We start from the raw sequence: 21,866 nt of genomic DNA, 5'->3' as shown, positions 1-21,866 counted from the left end.
ACAGTGGCATTTTCTTACATTCTGCTTCCCTCTGGATCATCAGTGTTCTATTAATGTTGTCAATTGTTTGCCTCCCCTCCACAAAACAATATTGATCCATATCTATTAATTTTGGCATCACTTTTGCCATTCGTTTAGTCATATAGACATAAGGACTTTAATAAGGGACTCAGAATTTCACTTCAAGGATATAATTGGTATGGTAGTCCAGAAAAGCTGGCTCTATTTGCAGATGATTTTATTTTATACCTGACAAAACCAGAAAAGGACATTACAGTGTTGTGAAACTTTCTGAGACAGTTTCACATCTTTTTGGGATACAGAATTAATTAAGCTAAAAAAAGGCAATAGCGGTAAATTATGTATCCATACACAAATTGGTTCAGCAATATCCATATTTATGGGGACATGATAGAATGAAGTATTTAAGAGTATGGATTATAAATTATTCTGGTGTGGCAGCTAAGAATATGTGGGAAGAGACTTTAAAACATTAATGATAGGATTTCTATAAATAGCTTATTATTTATTACTTATTAAAAGGTCTGTTATTTAATTTTATATTGGTTCATTTAAGATTTTGATAGAGATAATGTGTTTTTTATATTGTGTTTACATAGTATTTTAATTGTTTATATATTTTGTTACATTTCTTAGTTTATATGCATTTTTGAAGACTGTTATTCTGTGATTCAACCAATAAATAGCATTATCATATTTTACTATTTAAATGGTTTTGGTAGGGGAGTTTTTGTATCTGACGAAGTCCACAGTAAAGGTAAAGTGGACAAAAGCACTTATATTAAAGTTTGTGCTGCTACTTTTTGGCATTTGCAGTGTTGTTTGGTTCTTTACTTTTGATTATTTCTGCAGGTGGATTTTGTGTCGTCAGTGGAACCTAACATGGAAACTAACTGAAAGCTTGTGCAGCTGCAACAGCAACTAGTGTGGCTGGCCAATACACTCCCAGAATCATACTTTGTATTAAATACTAAGTAGGAAGATGAAACAGAGTCACAGCTGTTGGCTTTTGAAAGATAATACACACAGAAGCACAGGGGCAAGTCAGAATGGGCCAAAAAATGTTCTTCCTAGCAGAAAGGGGAAGCATTAAAAACCTAAAAGGGGGCGTGGCCAAGGATGAGCCTTTAGTAGCAACACTTTCTTTCAGCTCTGCCTTATATCTTTTATGACAGGATTTTTTATTTTAGTTAACTAAAAAAATGTTTTGCATATTTGGTTTCTTTCAATAGTCTAGTTAGTTAATATTATAATATTTTTTAAGTTTTTATAATTTTTCCTGTCAAAAATTAAGAGACAAAACATGAGCTTCACTAAATCCTCTCATCAGGACTCAGCAATAAAAAAAGAGTTCCAAACTCTTTTGACCATCATACAGGGACTATCAACAAAAATTGACAAAAATGGACCTGAAGATTGATGCTTTTAAAGAAAATACCTCTCAACAAATAGAAACTTTACATCAAGACCTTAAGCAGCAGAAGAAGCAAATTACTGGCACTGAAACATCTCTAAACAACATAGACGGTAGAATACAACAAAATGAACATAACTTGATCTAGAAAATAGATCTCAAAGAAATAACATCAGAATCTTTGGGCTACCAGACAATCTAGAAGAAAATAATATGGAGAAGTCTTTAACTCCATGGATTACTGAAATTTTACAGCTACCTGAGGCACTTTCTTTTGGTATAGAAAGAGCCCACAGGTCATTATCTCTACATCCAAAAATACCAAAAGTAATTCCACAAAATCAGTCATAGTTACATTTATATCAACTCATGATAAAGAAATAGTCTTGAAAACTGCTTGGTCTAAGTCACCAATTAAATACAGAGATAACATCATACCTTTTGATAATGACTACTCTACTTCTGTTATAAGTAAAAGGAAGCAATTTTTACCATTACTTAAAGAACTTAAAAAAGCGCAAATAAAGTCTCACCTGATTTTCCCTGTAAGGTTGAAAATCTTCCTTCAAGATGGCTCGAAGATGTTTAAGGAACTAGATACAGCAATCAAATATATAAAGTCAAACAAGATTCTGGATAAAATAGATGAAATGGTAATTCAAGTCTTAAAATATTAGCTGAAAATGGCACTTGGGAAACAGTAAAGCATAAGAAGAAGCTCAAAAAATAATTTCCTACAGCAAGGGATTTATATTCCTTTATTTTTTTCTCACACAAATGATTTTTCTCATGACCCAGTAGTCAAGGATAATGAAAATGGTTCAACAGGTGAGTGTTGTTATATTCTTTATTGTATTGTGGTTTTAGCTCGTGTTTCTATTGATGTATAAAAGTTATTAGCTTCTTGTATTATTCTATAACATTATTAACAGTATTTAGTTCTTTTAGCCTTAGCTATTTCTAAAAATTCATATAGCCTGTATACTTTATAAACTTACTCTATAATATATTCTATTTATTAGAATGAAAAAAAATCTGATTATTATCTCTAGTTTACATATGCTTTCGATTGCAAATAATGCACTAGTTTAATTTTGTTTTCTCTCACTGATACTAAGTTGCTATATAATGATATAGCTGTATACTAAATGTTCCCTTTGCTGCCTTTTTTTCTTTATTTTGTTATACTAGTGCATATACCAATGGTTTTGAATTCACTTCTCCATAATCTTTATGCTTTTTTGTTTATAGTTCTACGTATGTTTCTCTGAATGGCTGTGGAATTGTGTGATAGTTACACTGTTAATGAGTTTTTCTGTTAATTCACTGCCATGTCTTTGCTAGATTGTCTGCCTTAGTTAAGGAAATTGAGTGTGACTGCTCATCTGTAGTGCTGATAAGCGTATTCTTTCATTGTTTTATGATATTGTTGTTGGTTTGGGGCTAATGATTTTTTGGGATTTTGCTTTGTATGATGCTGCTTTACATTGGTTTAGTCCCATTCATTGGTGGTTTTGGGTTTGTAATAGACCTAGAGCACAGTAGTTCCCAAAGCTGTCCCTTTTTTCCCCTCAATACTTTAGCTTAAAGAAAAAAGCTTTGGAGTATCTCTGGAGTGTCTCAAGAGGCTCTCGAGATAGTAGAAGCCCTCAGATGTTGTCTCCTCAGCCTACAACTTCCCGCTGAAATTCTCGAAGCTGTTTGAATTAATTACTGCTTGGCAAAATGGCCTCATGCACCTTTGAGCTATCTCACTGAACAGCATGATGTCATCTCCAGCTCAAAGGGTGCTTTTAGATGGAAATATCTGTATCCTTCACATATTTGGACTAAATGGCAAGATGTTCATTGATTTCGCCTTCTAAAATAAGATAAAATCTTTGCAAATCCTCTTATGAGGACTCAATGCCTGAAAGATTCACTTAATACCCATTCCGGAAGTAACTGATTTACTATTTTATTTGGTGGGCTGAGAGAGGCCATTTTAAAGTAAAGCAAATACAGTAATGTTCATCTTTATAATAAAATGTTTATGTATGTACTAAGTTATAGAATTTGCAGTTGTATAACACTTATATACTGGATTATTTAAAAATGCTTACACATTATTAGAGACTTATTTTTGAAGCAAGGATACATTCCATCTAATGTTTAATATCAAGTTACTTTAAAGCAATATTACTTATATATGTCTCCTTTCATGTTCTTCTGATTTATATATATGACATGTCATGCTTTAATGACTAGTGGGAATGATGATATTTAGTTTGTTGCAGCTTTTGTAATATGCTTAAATTTCATAAGTTATGCCAGTTGCATTTTGCATACACAATGTTACAAAGCTATTGCATAATGTTACTCTAGTCATTTGTATCTTAATAACTTATGTTAGATCTCCTAAGAGTCTTGTTGTTTCTCTGCTATAGATTTAAATGTGGGTATAGCTCCAGTTGATGGTTTGTGAAGTCCCATTTATTTGCTATATTTTAGACTATAAGTTTAAATAATACATTCACTTTAGATTGATCTCTAGCTGAGCTATATATATTATAACCACTATAATATTGCATTATTCTTCAATAATGAATGGTTAAATATAATTTGGGTTATAAAAAGTTAACTTAAGAAACAAAAGGTAAATCTAGTTACTTATTTTTATACAGTTACTTTTTTACATGTTTGCTAATAACCATGATATCCTTTGATTGCCAAGTGATGTATTTTTGTAGTGAGTTGGTTACAGTGACTTCTAAAGTAGTGTAGGCTTTTTGTATTTACAATTGTTATAACTCTAGAGTTTCAAAGAATATATGTTGAGTTCTTCTTTTGCATAATGCAGACATTATTATTTACAAGCCATGTTTTTTTAATTATAAAATAAATCATATTTAGGCGGAACTTGATAGAAATATGCTGCTAGTTGGTTTGTTAATTTGGGTGATTAATGTCACTCAAATTAGGAGTTTATAACTCCAGGTGGGTTTTAGAAGGTTTTAATGTTAGAAGATTCTGTAATTATTTTTGTTAATATTCTTTTTGATGTTCACTAAATCAAGTATAGTAGCATATTATTCATATAATTTTAATTTTAAACTTTTTTATTTATGTTTCACACTCTATATATTGCTGTATTCCCTACATTTGTCTAATATTATCTAACAGATTAAAGTTTATTAAAAGTTTTAATCAGTATCTGTTACACCCCAATACACATAAAACATGGTAGCTTTACATTGTATTTCCCTTAACATAAGTGGTTTAAATAACCCCAATAAGAGAAGATCTCTAAACAAGTATCTTCAATTAAATAACTCACAATTAGTCTTTTTGAAAGAAACGCATTTGCTTGAAGGGGATGTTTCCAAATTAGAATCTAAATCCTTTTCAATACTCACTAGTTCTGAGCACACTCAAAAAAAAGAGGTGCTGCAATACCCTGGAATAATAAATTACCACTACCTAAAATAACAGACTCATACAAAAATAATAAGGGTATGGTATTCTCTATTGTCATAGAATTTAATAACTTAATTTTTACTCTAATTACCATGTACTGGATTCCTGGCCTTGGACATAGTTCAGCACAACAACATATAGTACATATTACTCAATTTTCTAAGGGCAATGTATTAGCTGGCGATTTTAACTGCATTTTTGATAGCTCAGACTATACTTCTAATGGTAAGAGAAGAATTTCGAGCTCAGCCAGATTACTAAAAGAATTTTCAAATTATTTCTTATTGAAGGATATTAATAATTATGCAGACTCTAAATCTTTATTCTATACGTTCTTTTCACACAGACAAAATACATTCTCTAGAATAGATAGGGTTTTTATTTCTAACAGTTTAACAGATTCTTTAAGTAATGTAAAAGTTATTACATGTCCCTTTACAGATCACAATTCAATAACCTTTGACATATATATTTATGCATGTACCAATGTCCAGATAAAATGGATACCAGCATACATCACTAAGTTAAAATATTTTAACACCTGTATACTAGAAGAAGTACATAGTTTCTTAGAACTTAATTCTAGCATTAATACACCTGAAATTTTCATCTGGGATGCAATGAAGGCATACCTATATGGCAGAATAACAGATTGGTACAAAAAAATTACTTTTGTGGGATAAAGATTTAAAAGAGAAACAAGCCAAACTTGACATTTTGAATCTTGTGTGTTCAAAAAAATCAACATGAAAAATCCAAACTAGATTAATTAAAATCTTTAAATTAGAAATATCTTAAGATTTTAAATAATAAAACTATGATTAGTCTAGAAAAAAATAAGTTTATTAACTTCTCTATTAACCCCAGATCTTTGAATATTTTAGCCAACAAAGTTAAAAGATTAAACAAATGTAACCACATTAAAGACATATATTCACCTCAAAAGAAAAAAAGGTATCTGATATAAGTAACATATTAATTGAATTAGAGAATATTTTCTTAAACTTAGTCAGTCTTCTGCTCCAATAAACCCACAGATAGATATTCAAACTTTTATTAATAAACACTCTAAAAAAAGATTATCTGAAGAACAAACTATATTATTGGATAGACAAATTAGATTAAAAGACATCCAAGAACAAATTAATACACTCAAACAAAATAAAGCACCTGGTAACGATGGTATTATTCCAGAAATCTACAAAATTCTACCAAATGAAGCTATTACATTGTTACTTTCAGTTTTTAATATCATACAATCTAATAATACTATACCACCATCATGGAAATATATATTTATTTCTCCCATTTTAAAATCTGATAAAGACCCTGCAAAATGTAGTTCATATAGACCTATATCATTATTAAACACGGATTATAAAATGTTTATGTTCATAAATGCAAAGAGGCTTAAAACTGTTCTTCCCAAACAATGAAGACCAAACAGGTTTCATAATAAATAGAACAGCTTATTATAACATTAAAAGAATAATAACCTTACTTGAATCAACTAAATACCTACAAATAACCTAACTATAGTTAGTTTAGATATAAATTGTGCCTTTGACACAGTCAATTGGGATTACCTTTTCATTCTTCTACAGGAACTTGGGTTTTCAAATAATTTTATAAAACTTATCACCCAGTTATATTCAGGCTATCTTGCTTATATTAAAATTGGTTCTAATATATCTCAGTCCATAGCTATTAGTAAAGGCACTAAACAAGGCTGTCCTTTATCCCATCTTTTATTTACTTTAGTTATGGAGCCTTGGGCAAATTTGATTAGAAAAAATAGTAATATTAAAGGTTTTAAAATAAGTTTTAATAATTTTTCAAAGATTCAAATGTTTGCAAATGACATTCGGATTACTCTGGGAGGTAAAAATCCAACAATTCAAGAATTATTTAATGATATAGATTATTTCCACAAAAACTCAGGTTTAAAATTTAACCACAACAAAACACAAATATTGTTAACTGGCCCAAATAAATATAATATTTAAAATGAATTTGAAAAATACATGCCACAATCCCAGCAAATAAAGTATTTAGGTATAATTATTGCCAAAAATATAAAAGAAATTCAAAAACTGAACTTCAATAATAGTTTAACAGAAATTGACAAACTAATACAGAAATGGTCTAAAATAAAATTCTCACTAGAGGATAAATTATCAATTATAAAAAATGATACTACTACCAAAAATCTTATACATATTACAATCTATTTCTATTCCTCCACCTTATACAATAATTAAAAAATTTAACACTATGATTAAAAAATTTCTTTGGCACCCAATTAAACCTAGGATCTCTTTAACATATCATATGTACACCTGGAAGAATGGTGGTATTGCATTGCCAAATTTGGAACTGTATTCAATTTTCTCAGTTATTAAAACTATTTTATATTTTATAGATAGTAATTACTCAGCAAAATGGAAAGATTTTATTCTTTTTTCATCACAAAATTTAAATAATAATAATAATAATAATAATCTCTTTAAACTAAATCTAGTAAATAGCACTTTCATATGGATTCTGAAGGAATATTTCTCTCTTAGTCCTACACAAAATTTTATTTCAAACTATATTAACATTATTTTAAAATCTATTTAAAAACTGTATTCTTAGGTTTCAATCATATGAAAATTGGTTATTCCTTATTTCCCCATTGCATATACAACAAGGGGTTATCTTAGGTCCTATTCTTTATAAAATTTCAATATTTGAACAGAAACAGTTGCTTTATTGGCATCAAATGTTAAAAAATAATGAAGTACAATCAATTAATACTTTGTTGGAAGTAAATTATCTTGTTTCATATTCATGGCTTGATTTACAAGAAGCTAGAAATTATATCAAAAATAAATTTTAATTATTACCTTCTTCAGTTAGAAATGTAATTCCCAAACTTATAGAGTACTTGATCACTTTTACTCAACAAAATAGCTTAATTAAAAATAGCCTGTCAAATATACATAAATCTATTAAAACAGATTTAGATATATTCCCAGATAATTATTGGAAATATTTTTCTGACATTAATAAATGTAATCCTTTACAGGAAGATAAATCAAATTTTCTTCACTAAGCAGGTAAAACTACTTCATCACTTAAATGGAGAATATTTACCTGGAGATTTTTTAATAGATCTTTCATTACTCCACATAATATAAATAAGATGTGTAAAGAAAATATTCTTTGTTGGAGATGTATGAAAGCACAGAATGCTGATTGGGCCTATATCTTCTATGATTGTTTACATATGAAAAAAATTCTGGGAAGATATTAATACTTTCCTGCAAGCAATATTTACTGATAACATTTTACTTATTAAATTGTTAGTTTTATTTAATTCCCCAATCCCTTTTGTGTAAAACTAAGTAAATATATGATTCTTTGGTCTGTACTGTCCATAGCCAAGAAAGAAATTACAAGAAATTTGAAATCATTGCAAATCCCCTCTTTTCAAAATTTTAAATATCTTCTCTTGGAAGTATCCAAACTAGAATCAATGACAGTCAAAGCTTGATCTTCTAGGAATACAGCAGTATATAATCAATGGATGAATATAACTGAACTATTAGAAAACTAATAACATAAAGGTATTAACCAGTTTTATTCACATGTTTTAATTTAATTTGTCTATAATTAAGTGAACATCTGTGTACATAGTTTGTTGTTTTTTTTTATCTTTTATATTAATGTTGTTGTTTTTATCTATTCCATCATAAAGTATGTCTAGTTTTTTTTTTTGTTAATAATTGTATTTTTCAGAAATACTTTCAAGAAAACTTATTTAAAAAAAACCTAAAAGGATATAGAATGGATTGATTATATTGATTAAGAGAAGCATAAAAAAGAATGTTTAGACAGGGATGAGATAACTTCTGAAGTACAAGTCATAAAGTTTCATAACTCAAACTTTATTGCTAACAAACCATTAAGAGCCCAGATGCACAACTTACACATGTCTTAAAGCAGTAATTATAATCTTAGAAACCAAAAGGGCCATCACAAGTATGAGGAAAAGCAAAGAAACTCTAAAATAGAAGATCTGAGTGGATTTCTGAGACAAATTTACAAGGTAGAAAATCTAATGCAGAAATTTTATGGGAATAAAATACATAAAAACAAATAGGCTAGGTGGTTGGAAGTAGAAGGGCTGGAAATAATTAGGAGCAAAAGTGATACAAAAGTATCAAAGGTGATGAAAGTCCCATAGGGTGCATGTTGCCCCTTAAAGAATGCTATATTATTATTATACAGTGAGAGGAAGGCAGACGTTTGTGGGTTTCATCTTTCATTTCTATGTTTACTATTGGCATATACCCTTGCATGGTTCTGTGTACGTTTATTTGTAAGTTTTATTTTATTGACTGATGTTGGATATTTATTTATTTATTTTCCTGTGATATATCCACATAGGATTATAGGATCATGGGAGATTACTAGGCTATCGAACCAGAGGTCATTTTAAGCCTAGCCATTTCATCCCAATGTTATACCATGAAAATGCTAGTGAACACCGAAGATTGGATTTAGTGATGACTGCCCATGTCCAGGAGGATTATGAGCACTATCCCCAGTTAGAAATTACAGTGCTCCATCCACTCATCCAGGTTCCTCTTGAACAGTGTCATAGAAGTGTTCTGTTTCACATGAATTGGTAGCCCATTCCAAAGACATGTCAGTCACCAGGAGATAAATCTATCCCTGCCCTCTTTAAGTCACAGGCCATATTTAATGAAAACATTAGACATTCTAGCAGTGGGCAGATTTAAAAGACCATTACCTACTAATATTCTAAAATGAATGTTTCAATATGAACCCAAGAACTCTGACAAGTTATTGACTATGGTAAAATCCTTATTAGTCATGACATACTATTGAAATTGAATGGTATCCTTCTACAGCTGAGGCTGCAATAAGAAATAAACAATCTTGTATGAAAGAAAAAGTAGTAAGTGATGACTTAACTTATTTTGTATGTGGAGTAAGGACTCATATAACCAAATGTTATTTCACTAATACAGAAGAGAATGCTAGTAATAAAAATGTGAAAACTAATGTCATAAATAAAACTGTTTCTGTGGAACATGGTAAGATTGAATCTAGGATTATTGAGTGAGCATTATATCACTGCATTACTACCAAGCTACTGAAGTGTACAACATTTTTGGAAAGGAGAGAAGTTCAAGCTTTACTATATTCTGGAAGCATATTTACACTTGCCAAAGGTAGTTGATTATGTTTGAAAGCATAAGATGAATAACAAACAAAAGTTGGAGGTAGCATGCATGTATGGTAATAAAAATGTACATCTGTCACAGATGTGGAAATCTGCAAAGTTCCAGAAAAACATTTGCGTCATATAGTTGTAGCATCTGGCTTGATTCATTATGTCATAACAGGGAAATATTTCTCTGCTTTAAGCACTTGTAGAATATATGGTGGGAGAGTGAATTTATAAATTTTGTATGGCAGGATGATACGCCTAATAAGTAGGAAGTAAAGCAACAGCTTCATATACACATTCATTGTAAGAATATGGGGGAGGGAACAATGACACTCTTACTGAGACCTACAAACAAACTCAGGGGGAAGGAATTAGCATAAACATTATGAAAGAACCAGAATCTGGTTTAGATGGCAAAAGGATCTTGTGTCTTATCAGAAACTTGTCCCAGTGATGAACCTGCATAAACCTAGTAATACAGGAGACATCAGTATAAGAAATGAGGTGAGCAGATAGAAAATTGTGCAGCAGAAAAAAATAAACCAGCACAAGAGACATCAAAAGACATATCTGCACAAAAACTTACATAAAGTAGTAATTCAGAAATAAAAAAATAGACAAATGGGGACATTTTGGTGAGGACCTACAAGGCAAAGAAATGGCAGTAAGTAAAATAAGTGTGATAGGTAAGAAAATACAGAGTTCTAAACCTATTTTTGTCAAAAAGGAAGAGAAAGTTAAAAAAAGGAACTCTCAAAGAGCTTGTTAAAATTTATGAAAGTTAAAGCAGAAGGGAATTTCTCTCAAGAAATAGCTGTTATAGGGGAAACATAGAAGATGTGAACAAATACCTATTCATATCTTACATCTCCTTACTTTCCCTTCTTCACTCACTTCCTTACTATTGTCGATTTCTTTCCCCTGGCTTTCTCTCTATATATACCATAACTCTGCTTTTCTCTTTGCAATTGCTGTTTGTATTATACTAACTTGCCTTTAATTTCTCTATAAACTGTCTAACTATTAAATCATTGTCATATCATTGTATATGTGCTTAACCAACATTTCTAACATTTTCATATTATGTCTCATTTAGTATAATGATTTAAACTGTATTTGTTTTCTATAATATTTTTAAAAACTGTAAAATTATTGTTCTTAAAATATTTTGTAAACGTTTGGAGCTTTTCTTCCTGGGCCTTCACTGAAAATGGGCTCCTACCCAACTGGACTTTCCTAATAATCAAATGTCAATAAATAAATAAATAATAAAAATTGCAATACCACTTTTTTTTTTGGAAGAAGAAGCTACACCATCCAACTATTGACAAGCAGAACAAGAAAGTAACCTTGGGTAGTTAGATGCATGGGTAATCCACATAAACTCTAAAAAAGGAGAATGCAAAGATGATACTTTAAGTAAAGCAAGAAAGACTATAACTAAGGCTATAGAGGAATATAGAAAACAAAGGGTTCCAATGACTTCTGAACCCTGTTTTGAGTTAAAATATGATCTCTTACATAGAGTAAGTAAATGGAGAGAGTGAATGTTATACTATTTACAGTCCAAAAACTATAAGATATTAGTAATGAAGCTAGCACATAATTACATGCTAGGAGATCATAAGAGCGTTAACCAGATTTTATTGGCTGGGTATATAATAAAATCAACAGGAAATTTCTGTGCTTCCTGTATAGAATGTCAGAAAAACACACTATTAATTCCATTAGCTATTACAGAGGTGCAATTTGAACTCAGTGCTATGGACATTGTGGGGCCAGTATCAAAATCAGTAGATGGGTATCAGTACATATTAGTGATAACAGACTAGGCTACAAAATTTCCAAAGGCTGTGCCATAACAATGCTAGTGCTATTACCAGAGTAAGTATTCTTATGGAGTTACTCATTCATGGATACTGTATCAGATGAGTTAAATCTTTAAGATCAAGCAATTAAAATTGCCAGTATACCACCTGCCAACTGATGGTTTAGTACAAAGGTTCAATAAAACACTGAAAAGTGTGTTAAGAAAAGGCTTTGACATACATGGTTAACTGGAACCAATCACACTACCTACGATTTGAGATAAGAGAGGTGTCTGGGTTTACCCTGCTTGAACACTTGTATAACAGACATCCCAGAAGTCTACTTGATATAGCTAAAGAGACTTGGGAAGAAGAGAAGAAGTCATTCAAAAGTGTGAAAGAACTCTACATTAGTTTACAGTATAAACGAAAGTCAGTCGTACCCTTAGCGAAGTAGCAGGTGCAGAAAGGCCAAGAGATGAAACAACAGATGTATAATAAGAATGCCAACTAAAGACATTTATTCCAGTGTTTCCTGTATTGGTATTTTAGTATTAGTGCTCTCTACAGGGAATTAATTCCTGGCTAACAGCTAAGGGTCACTTGAAGTGACCGAAAGAATACATATGTAGACAAGCAGGAAAGAAGAAGACAGAGCAATGAAAGCCATAGGCAGAAACATAAAGTTCTGTGGTTAGATTGCAAGTTGAAATTCCTGCAGGAAAGATGAGAGAATATCTTCCTGAAGTAGAGCTAGAGGAATCCTTGTTAAAAATGCAAAAGCAGGAAATAAGAGAAGTTTTATTAAGGAATAAAAAAATGTTCTCAGACATGCCTGGGAGAACTAAACTGATGGAAGATAACTTATAAGCAAGAGAGATACAGAAACAATTAGATGTAAAAATTAGGAGTAATAAGAGTCATGGAGTGAATGGAGAAGCCCAAAAGTGTTACTTATTAAACCAGATGGAAGTATTAGATCCTCTTACTCGGAATGGATAAATTGATAGAGCAACTAGTAAAGGCTGAATATTTGTCAAATACAATTTTCCTATGTTAGAGAGAAACAGGCTTTGTAAGCTCTGAAGACTTCAGTACACAGTACTACTAGTTGTCCTACATGGAGTTCTTATCATCTTTGAGAGACTGATGAACCAAATATTAAAGCTTCACTAACATTACTCCACTGCATACCCAGATGATGTGACTATCTATTCAGAGGACTGAAAGCCTCACTTACCATAAGGGTAGGCTGTTTCAGAATTTACAAAACAGGCAGGCTTAACTGTGCATGCTAAAAGAGTAAGTTAGGTATGATGGAAGCTAAATATCTGGGATACTTTACAGGAAGAGGGGTGGTAAAATCACAACTGCAAAAAAAAGGCCATAAAAAGCTGGCCTATACCCTCCATTAAAACAGAGGTGAAGACATTCCTTGGTCTTACTGGATATTACAGAAAATCTGGACTGCCTGTTCTCTGACAAATCTCAGAAAAAGAAAGTTCCTATCAAATGTGCAACAATCTCTTGAGGCAGATAGAGTATTTAAGGAACAGAAGATAGGTTTTTAACCAGTGTTAGTTTGTTTGTTTGTGTCTTTCGGCTTTTCCCGGTTAGGGGTCGCCACAGTGGAACTCCGGTCCGCTAATGATTGGTAGTTGATTTTTACGTGCCGAGTTACCAGCCCTGATGCACAACCTTCAACGAAGGTACGCCCATTCACGCATGTCTCCATGCAGAAGACGCTCTAGCTGAGAATCGAACCAGACAGCGTCTTACTGTGAGGCGACAATGCTACTGCAGCACCACCACCACGGATTTTTTTGACCAGTGTTAGTAACTCCTGATTTTACTAAGAAATTTACCCTATATACAGATGTATCAGAAGAAGTTTGGAAACAGTATTCTCCCAAGTTAGTCAGGGTAAGGAGCATCATGTGAGCTAAATAAATTAAAAGTAGAAATATGGTGAGAAGAAATACTAAGCCACTGAATGAAAGTGCCTGGCTGTGAAGTGGGCCTTTTACTTTCTATGATACTATTTGCAAGTACACACTTCAAACTATTGACTGATCATGCCCTGTTACAATAGCTGAGTTAACAGAAAGATGGCAATACAAAATTATGATCATGGAGGCTTTTTCTTCTACCCTTCAAATACACTATTATCCCTAGTTCTGGACAAACCTAACTGAAATGCAAATAGGTTGCAGTCCATCAATGGGAGATACAAAGGGATGGTTTTGTGCTGGGCAGGGGTAATTATGGCATTTTGCCTGGGAACATGGATTATGTGCTTTTAAGTGTGTATAAAGTGACTTGTGTTTGAAAAAACTGTCTACTGAACAGGAATTAATTGTGGTTATGCAGGCTTGTATTAATGCTCTGTCTTGTGGGGGACCTTCTAGTGTAGTTCTAAGGAAGTTTAATACTTTGTTAATGTTTAGATAATTTCTTGGTAACATTTTAGTAAGGTAGTGACAATGCATGCTCTCATTCTGTTCAAGTGGATTTTCAAAGGGTGCTCTATTTTCAGACCAAATCCCAAAGACATGGTATAGTTCAACTGGCACTCCTTCATACTGCCCATATGTATACTAGTCATGTGTGAATGAATGAGTGAGTTATGTGTGTGTGTGTACATGCGCATACTAACAAAGGACTCCAAATATAACGTGAGATAAACACATATCTGGTTTGCTGTGTAGATACATTTTTCTTTATCTGTACTGTTGGTGTATCACAACACTTTATCGTACAGTTTGCAATCAAAAATCCCTTTAAACCAGTCATATGAATGCTTCTCATTAAAATACAAGTAAAGGTTTACATGAACCATGGACACAGCAGTGATCTAATGATACTCCACAGAAAATCCTGTCCCATCTAACTTAAACCCCTAAACCCAAATCTGCCCCTAATTTAATGTAAATATACTAAGTAGAATAACATTATAAACTGACACAAAGGCTACCTTTCGTATTCACTACACCATTAAAAAAATAAAAATTACACACAGAATAAACAAAAAAGAAACATGGATCGGAGTACTACTGGTGATCAAATCCCTGATATTTGAAAAACCACCGTCTCGAAGTCAGGGACACAATTACCGTGTAGCTCAGGTAGGCTGCTGCTCATAGTTGAACTTGAACATGAGTTCAGGAAAGTGGCTGTAGGGAGGGATGGGGATTTTAGGGTTAGGAAGCAGGAAGGGAGTTTTAGGTTTGGGGAACAGGAGGTGAGTTTAGGGACTGATCAGGAATTTTGGTTTAGGAAGAGTTGGAGTTCTAAGTTTAGAAAGGAATCAGAGACTTTAGAGTTAGAAAGGGTGAGTAGAGATTTATGATAAGGGAGTGAGAACTTGCGCTGATAAATGGGTGGGAATTTTAGGGTCAGAGTTTATTTTACAGTAAGGGTATACAGTTGTATAGTGACAGGTGTGGGGGAGGTTATGTACAAGTGGGAGATCAGGATAATGGGAGTTTGTGCTAGTGGCAGTGAGCATGTGTGTTTTCAAGCTACTAGCAGACAAGCACCTATAGTAAAACCAATACGGACACCCCCCAAAACCGGGTCTATATTAAAACATCGCAGTTTCAAAACTTCAAATGTTCTAATATTGACACCTAGTAACCGAAAACCGATAACATCGAAAATTTAGAACAGCAAATTTTTTCTTAGGGAAAAAATTTGTTGTTCCAAAACACATACACACAACACAAACAAACCAAACAAACAGCAATCCACACACATATACCTAAAATCTTACATCTAAACCTACACTAAACTGTACATACACCACTATCTACCAACTTACCTTAACCCAAACCCTAACCCTAAGGTCCACCACTATCACACACACACACCTCACCCGCGCCCTAACCCTAACTCACCTACCCCACCCTAACCCTCACGTCCACACATTCGCACACTTACCTGACCCACACCCTAACCCTAGCTCACCTAACCCGCCCTAACCCTCACATCCACACAATCGCATACTTACCTGAACCCGACCTGTAACTTTCCACCGCAGAGCTGAAAATAGCGAAGTGACAGGAACGGACAACTGAATTCTTTCCCTAGGAAAAAATTTGGTTATCTGAAACTTTGCTATTTTCAGCTTTCGCTTATTAGGTGTCGATATTAGAACATTCGAAGTTCTGAAACTTCAATGTTCTAATATAGACCCTCAAAACCACTGGAGCATGTACAATAACTCTAAAAACTCAAATCTACACTTCGTTTAATTTAAAAATGCTAAATAAAATGAAGTATAGCTGAGACACAGGCAACATATGCCCTTCACTATCATGTAAAAGAGGTAACTTTACACAAAGCACATACAAAATTCACACACCCAACTCTCTGCGGTGAGACTGAGTGGTGTGTAACCTGGATTTGCTGAAGTTCAGATTAAACCTAAGATTCAGACAAAGGTTGATGATGAACTGTAAATCTTAAAAAATCATTTGAACTAAAGTAACCTGAATGAGGAATTCATCCAAAAAGGGATAGATGTGGATACCTTGGAGTCTGCAGAATGCTGTATCAGGGGCTAGGCACTTTGTGAACACTCTTGATGTAGTGGAAAGCCCAAATGGATCTGGTAATTAATGGCATGGAAATCCAAGGTGTCAGAAGTATATACTTTATGCCTGCTACTTATCTATTGTCCTGCTGTCCTTATCAAAATCTCAAATGCTTTGCAATATGCATAAACAGGGATTAGCATTCTTTAGCTTCACAGTAACTATCAGAACTCTGTGAAAGATCAAAGGGAAAACAGTTTAGAATGTTAACATTCTTGAATTTTGGAACTCTTAAAATATATTCAGAATGGATATGTCCAGAATTGGTCTGCAACTTCTTTCACTTCTTGGAACAAGGAAAAACCTTAAATAGTATCAGTTTCTTCTTAAATGGTAAGGGGCAGATGATATTACTCCCTGACTGAAGAGGTCAAAAATGATTGGGAAGACTTGATTCTGTTGGTTTGTAGGAATCTGAGAAATTTAAGAAGGAACTTGAGGAAATTCCAGTAAAGTATGTACCCATTTTTGATGGTGTCTAAAACCCAAAAGCTAGTTGTTATTGTTCTCCAAGGAGGAAGGCAAACAGAAAGCTAGCTTGAAAGGCCAGAAAGGGGATGGCCACAGTAGGGAAAGGGGGTGAGACAACAGTCAGAAATTATAACCCTTGTGTAGGAAGGATCCTTATCACCCTTTTTAAATCAGACTTGCTTGTTTTGCCATTATTTTCTTAGAAGATGTTCTACCTTTATGCTGAACAAATATTTGACGTTTGTGGAAAAAAACACGGTTTAGATGGAGAGTTTATCTGAAACTCTGGAACAGGAGAAAGAAACAGTTCCTTAAACTACTGCATTCTTTTTCCCTTTCCTCCAATTTCTTGAAATTTTCAGTAGAAGGAGATACAAACAAGTTTCCCTTATCTAAAGAAGCTTCCAAGAGTTTAGCCTTAGCATCTTCTGGCAAAGATTAGAAGCAAAGGCGGACAAAAACTCTCAATGCTGATCCCAAAGCAGCTGCGTTTGAAGAGTCATCAGCAGCCGCATCGCACTCACACTTAATTGTGGTTGGGTGCCACCTGTGCAGTAGAAGCAAGCATACATTAATGAAGATTTAGTGCTAGTTTCAAGTAGGCTATAAATTTATTTAGACATGTTGTCAAAAACAGTATGTATCTAATTAAGTGGGTCTGGTAATTAACGGCAGGGAAATCTAAGTTGGCAGAAGTATATAGTATGTTTCCATACATATCCATGGCCCGCTGTCCTTATTATTTGGTAAAGCTTTGAAAGAAGAAAGAAGCTTAGAAGCCATTTCAGAATGTACAAAAACAACTCCTGGGTCAGAGAAAAGATTCTTATACAAGAATTGTGACTATTAGGGACTTTATAGTACCTTGCTAGTTTATTAGGTGCAGGAGGTTGAGATTCTGGGCCTAAAGAAACTGAGACCTGGCCACTGAAGAAAGGAAAAGAAAACTATTGAACATTTCCATGTCAGAATTTGGCAGTATTTGAAACTTCTGTAATTGTTTGTATTTCTGTAATTGTTTTTGTGTGATCTGGTAGCATACTGTCTGGTTATGTGACTTGTTTTGCCCTCACTTGTATGTACATATTGCATAATCCACACCATACTGTTAATTACTTATCTAATAAATAGTTTAGTCATATTGTTTTACAAACAGAGATAATACACTGTTAGATATGTTAACCGACTCTATTACAACAGAGAGCTTCAAGAACACCTAATGATGGATGGAAAAACTGGAGGGAAAATAGCAGGAGGGAAACAACTGCATAAAATATCCATGTGTACCAACCATACTGTTATCAGGTAAAATAGTTACATCTTCTCAGAATATGATCCATCCTACTAGGATGCTTTGTTATTACTATTCCTATTTGAAATAAGCCTGGAATTATTTCAGACTTGCCTTTTTTAGCATAACATTTCTTTAATTACCAAGAATTTACTACACAATTACTGTGAACCTATTTTGAAGCTACTATTTATTGTGGCTTTTTAGTGATTATTCACATGAAAAAAATTATAGCAGGTGTGGAATGGTCATCTATTTCAGGTTCAGCCATTCAGGACAAAGCCAGATCTTCTGAACTAAAGAAACCCCCTTATTTACCATCTACTCAGTGACATCAAGACATTTATACAGTATGTGCAGACATTCTTACTAACCTAGTTGTGCTGCAGCCCCAGTCACTGATACTGGGGAATTTCATCATTTGGGACAGCAATAAATAGAATACTTTCATAACCAAATTCCTTCAGATTATGGAGTTCTCTCACTTTGACCCCTCTGTAAGGCATAACAAAGGATTTACCCAAGGTTTGGTATCCCACCTCAGTGCAGAAACCCTTGACTTGGTGTTATAATCAGATCCCTAATAAGAGTGCCACCTGGCTAAGTAAAAGGTGAACTCCCACCAAAATGAAGTGTGACACTGAGGCAGTCTGTTTCTGACAGACTAACGGTGTTGTCCATTTGGTATTAATGCCAAAGATCATTGTCATTGCTATCCTGCTGAATGATGATGATTCAGAGGCACAGACAGTGTGCTATGAAGACAGTCTCTTCAGCTTTGCACTAGCTAGTTCCTGCTCAGGTTCATCCTTTTTTTTTGAATCTACACTCTCAGTGGTCTGATTGTAATTGTAAATAGTAAACAGAGACAAGAGCAAAGACTAGAATATTACAAGAGATATCACTTACAGGCCTCCCATAACAAATGCAGTTTCTGCTGTTAGAAATGGCCTCTACCATGGCTTCCTAACCCACTCAGATTTTCTATACCATGGCCACCTGGCAGTCTGAACATTGGCTCTAGATGCCTGTCATTGTTAAAGTGATACCCTGACCCCATATGTAAAAATGGGAAAAGGGGTTGTGGATGGATGGATGGACAGGTTGTGCAGTCTAGTCTGTGGTACACAGGGAAGTATCTGTGCAGCAGTGCATTAGACTGTGACAGTTATCTGTTGTGAAAGGTCGTTGCCACTTCAGAAAGGTTATGGCAGTTGACCAGGGTTATCATTTCTTTCATGCCGAGAGTGTAACTTCCACCGTATGAATTTCCAGGATTTCTTGAGGATGAGTTCAAGTGTGCAAATGTCAACATATAAGCTGTACAAGTACAGCCAACAATACCAGACACACCTTCCTTGGATTAATGATGTACAAGACTGTGAAAGCCACCTCAGTGTAGAGACTGTTTTAAGCTGCCTTGAAGGAGGTTGTGGTCAATTTCACAGCTGGAGATGACAAGAATAAACTCTTCTGCCTTGAGAAATGTTTAGCCTGTTTCAAATCTTTAATATTTTTTATGTATGATAACCATGAAGGCACTTACTATCTACCTACTTATGAATTAATAGGCCCTCATTGTTTTTGTAGGGTCTATTGTAAATAAGTGTTTTTAATATGCATGATGACATGTTTGTGGCAAACTGATCAGTTTCTGTAGTATTTTACTTCATTTTGAGCAACTTTTTTGGGTATGCAATTAAGTGAGATTTCAGATGTATATATACACACATTTGCTCTTAAAAAATTACTAAAAAGGATTAAGATAAATATAAACAAATGGATTTCAACTAGTCCAGTTTTAGGCAATGTCAGATCACTGACTCTGACCTTTTGTGGATCATGGATGATCTCATCAGAGAAAGAAAACTAGAACCATTGCTTAAGAATTTGATACAATGTGATTTTAAATGACAACCCAGAAACAACATAAGAAGTAACTAACACAATGACCTCTTGGTTTGGATCTTGTATGGTTAAATAATGTCAACAAATAATATCAAGAAATACATTCTCACAGTCATTCCATTTTTAGCCATTAAGTATCTAAAGGGATACATCTCAGGTCCTGTATTGCTTAATAGCTACATACATCTTTTGAGGAAGTCCTAAAAATACACAAAATTAGGTATCACAGCCATGTTGGTGATATACAACCATACCCTTCTTTTGATCCTGAAACAGTAGAGGCTTATCTAGCAGTTGTATTTAAACAGACTGTTATAAACTGGTTGAGATGAGACTGAACTTGGCAAAACCAAAAGCCATAGTCATTCAGGCTGCTACCAATTCCTAAAATTTTCCTTAAGCCTAGCCCATATTAAGCTGGATGTGAACAGTCAGATCCATTGCCCCTAAATTGTTAACTCAGACTGACAAAGACAAAAGACAAACTGGCATTGAATTACCATGGGTAAGCTGTTATTGTCTTTATTTTATCATCTAAGGAATGCTGCCAAAATAAATCATCTGATACTCAAAACAGACCTTGCATTGATGGTGCATGCACTTATTTGTTGGATTGCCACGACGGTCTTGCTAGGCCTCTCTGTGGGTGATTTGCACTGACTGCAACTTATATAAAATTCAACTACCGAGTTTCCTGCTGGAGTTTACGATGGTGCACATACAGATCCTGTACTCAGGATGATGATTATGCCTGAGGCACGTATAATCATATGCTGCCTGCATACTATGCCCTATTTGACTTACTTGAAAACTTAGGGTGGGTTCAGAAAATATACCAAACAGAATGAGGTTAACCTGTGCCAGGCATGCCAGTCTACACCTGATCACAAAATGTAACTGATAAAGGTGGCTCCCAGATGTGCTTATGAATAATTACTTCAAGAGTTAGGCAGCAGCCAAATAAGGCTTAGTGCATGTCTCCTTTGCTGAGCATACCATTTGAGCATACCATTGTCACTCACCCAAACAACCTGATAGTTTGCATATGTCACCAGTGTGTTTGGCTGTCAGCAAAAAATGGCATAGAGCCAAGCGTACCACTTCAACAGATAAAAAAAGTAGCTTTGACTTGGCATACTCAAAGAAGATGCACACAACAGCTGCACTAAGCAGTGAAAATAATACAATGTGCTACGCGTCGGAGAACTGATATTTATGGGAAATCTCTGCATGCAAAGCCAAGACAAACAAAAGCAAGAATTGGAGCTCTGCATTCAAAAATAATTTTCTGAACTGGGCATTGTATCTGAGCACAGTACTAAATGCAACAGCTTGCACTGAGTCATATAATGCTTGTGGTTATTCTCTACATTAGAAGACATTCTCTCCTGGCTCTCCAGTAACATTAGTAATGAAACCATAATCCTAGGTGATGTAAATATTAACTGGACCTCAATTCAATCTCCATCCAACCCCCTTAACATCAACCTATATAACTTTTCCCAACTAATCAACAAAGTAACACGTCCTTCTAAAAACCTTTCCTGTGGCAGTATACTAGACTGGATCCTTGTGTCACACCCACACTATTACTCTGACAGTGGTACTCTTCCCGATGCTCTAAGTGATCATATGCCCATCTTCACATACCGACTCC

General features: G+C 33.9%; 1 protein-coding gene across 2 annotated transcripts in view; it reads right to left on the bottom strand.

Annotated features, from left to right (window-relative positions):
- The window catches only part of MRC1 (mannose receptor C-type 1), a 1,874,292-nt gene that overhangs the window by 514,919 nt on the left and 1,337,507 nt on the right, over nt 1-21,866 (bottom strand). The window contains exon 23 of one of the 2 annotated variants that reach the window (XM_044064625.1): nt 1,969-2,028. The exons of the other annotated variant lie outside the window; for it this stretch is intronic. Within the exon in view, the coding sequence (XP_043920560.1) occupies nt 1,969-2,028 (60 nt within the window). The remainder of the gene's footprint in view (nt 1-1,968; nt 2,029-21,866) is intronic. 2 annotated transcript variants of the gene reach the window in all.

The sequence above is a fragment of the Protopterus annectens genome, chromosome 3.part0, assembly GCF_019279795.1.
Source record: "Protopterus annectens isolate FY-2018-M chromosome 3.part0, PAN1.0, whole genome shotgun sequence".
NCBI classification, from domain to species: Eukaryota; Metazoa; Chordata; order Ceratodontiformes; family Protopteridae; genus Protopterus; species Protopterus annectens.
This window is presented reverse-complemented; position numbering and strand designations above follow the sequence as displayed.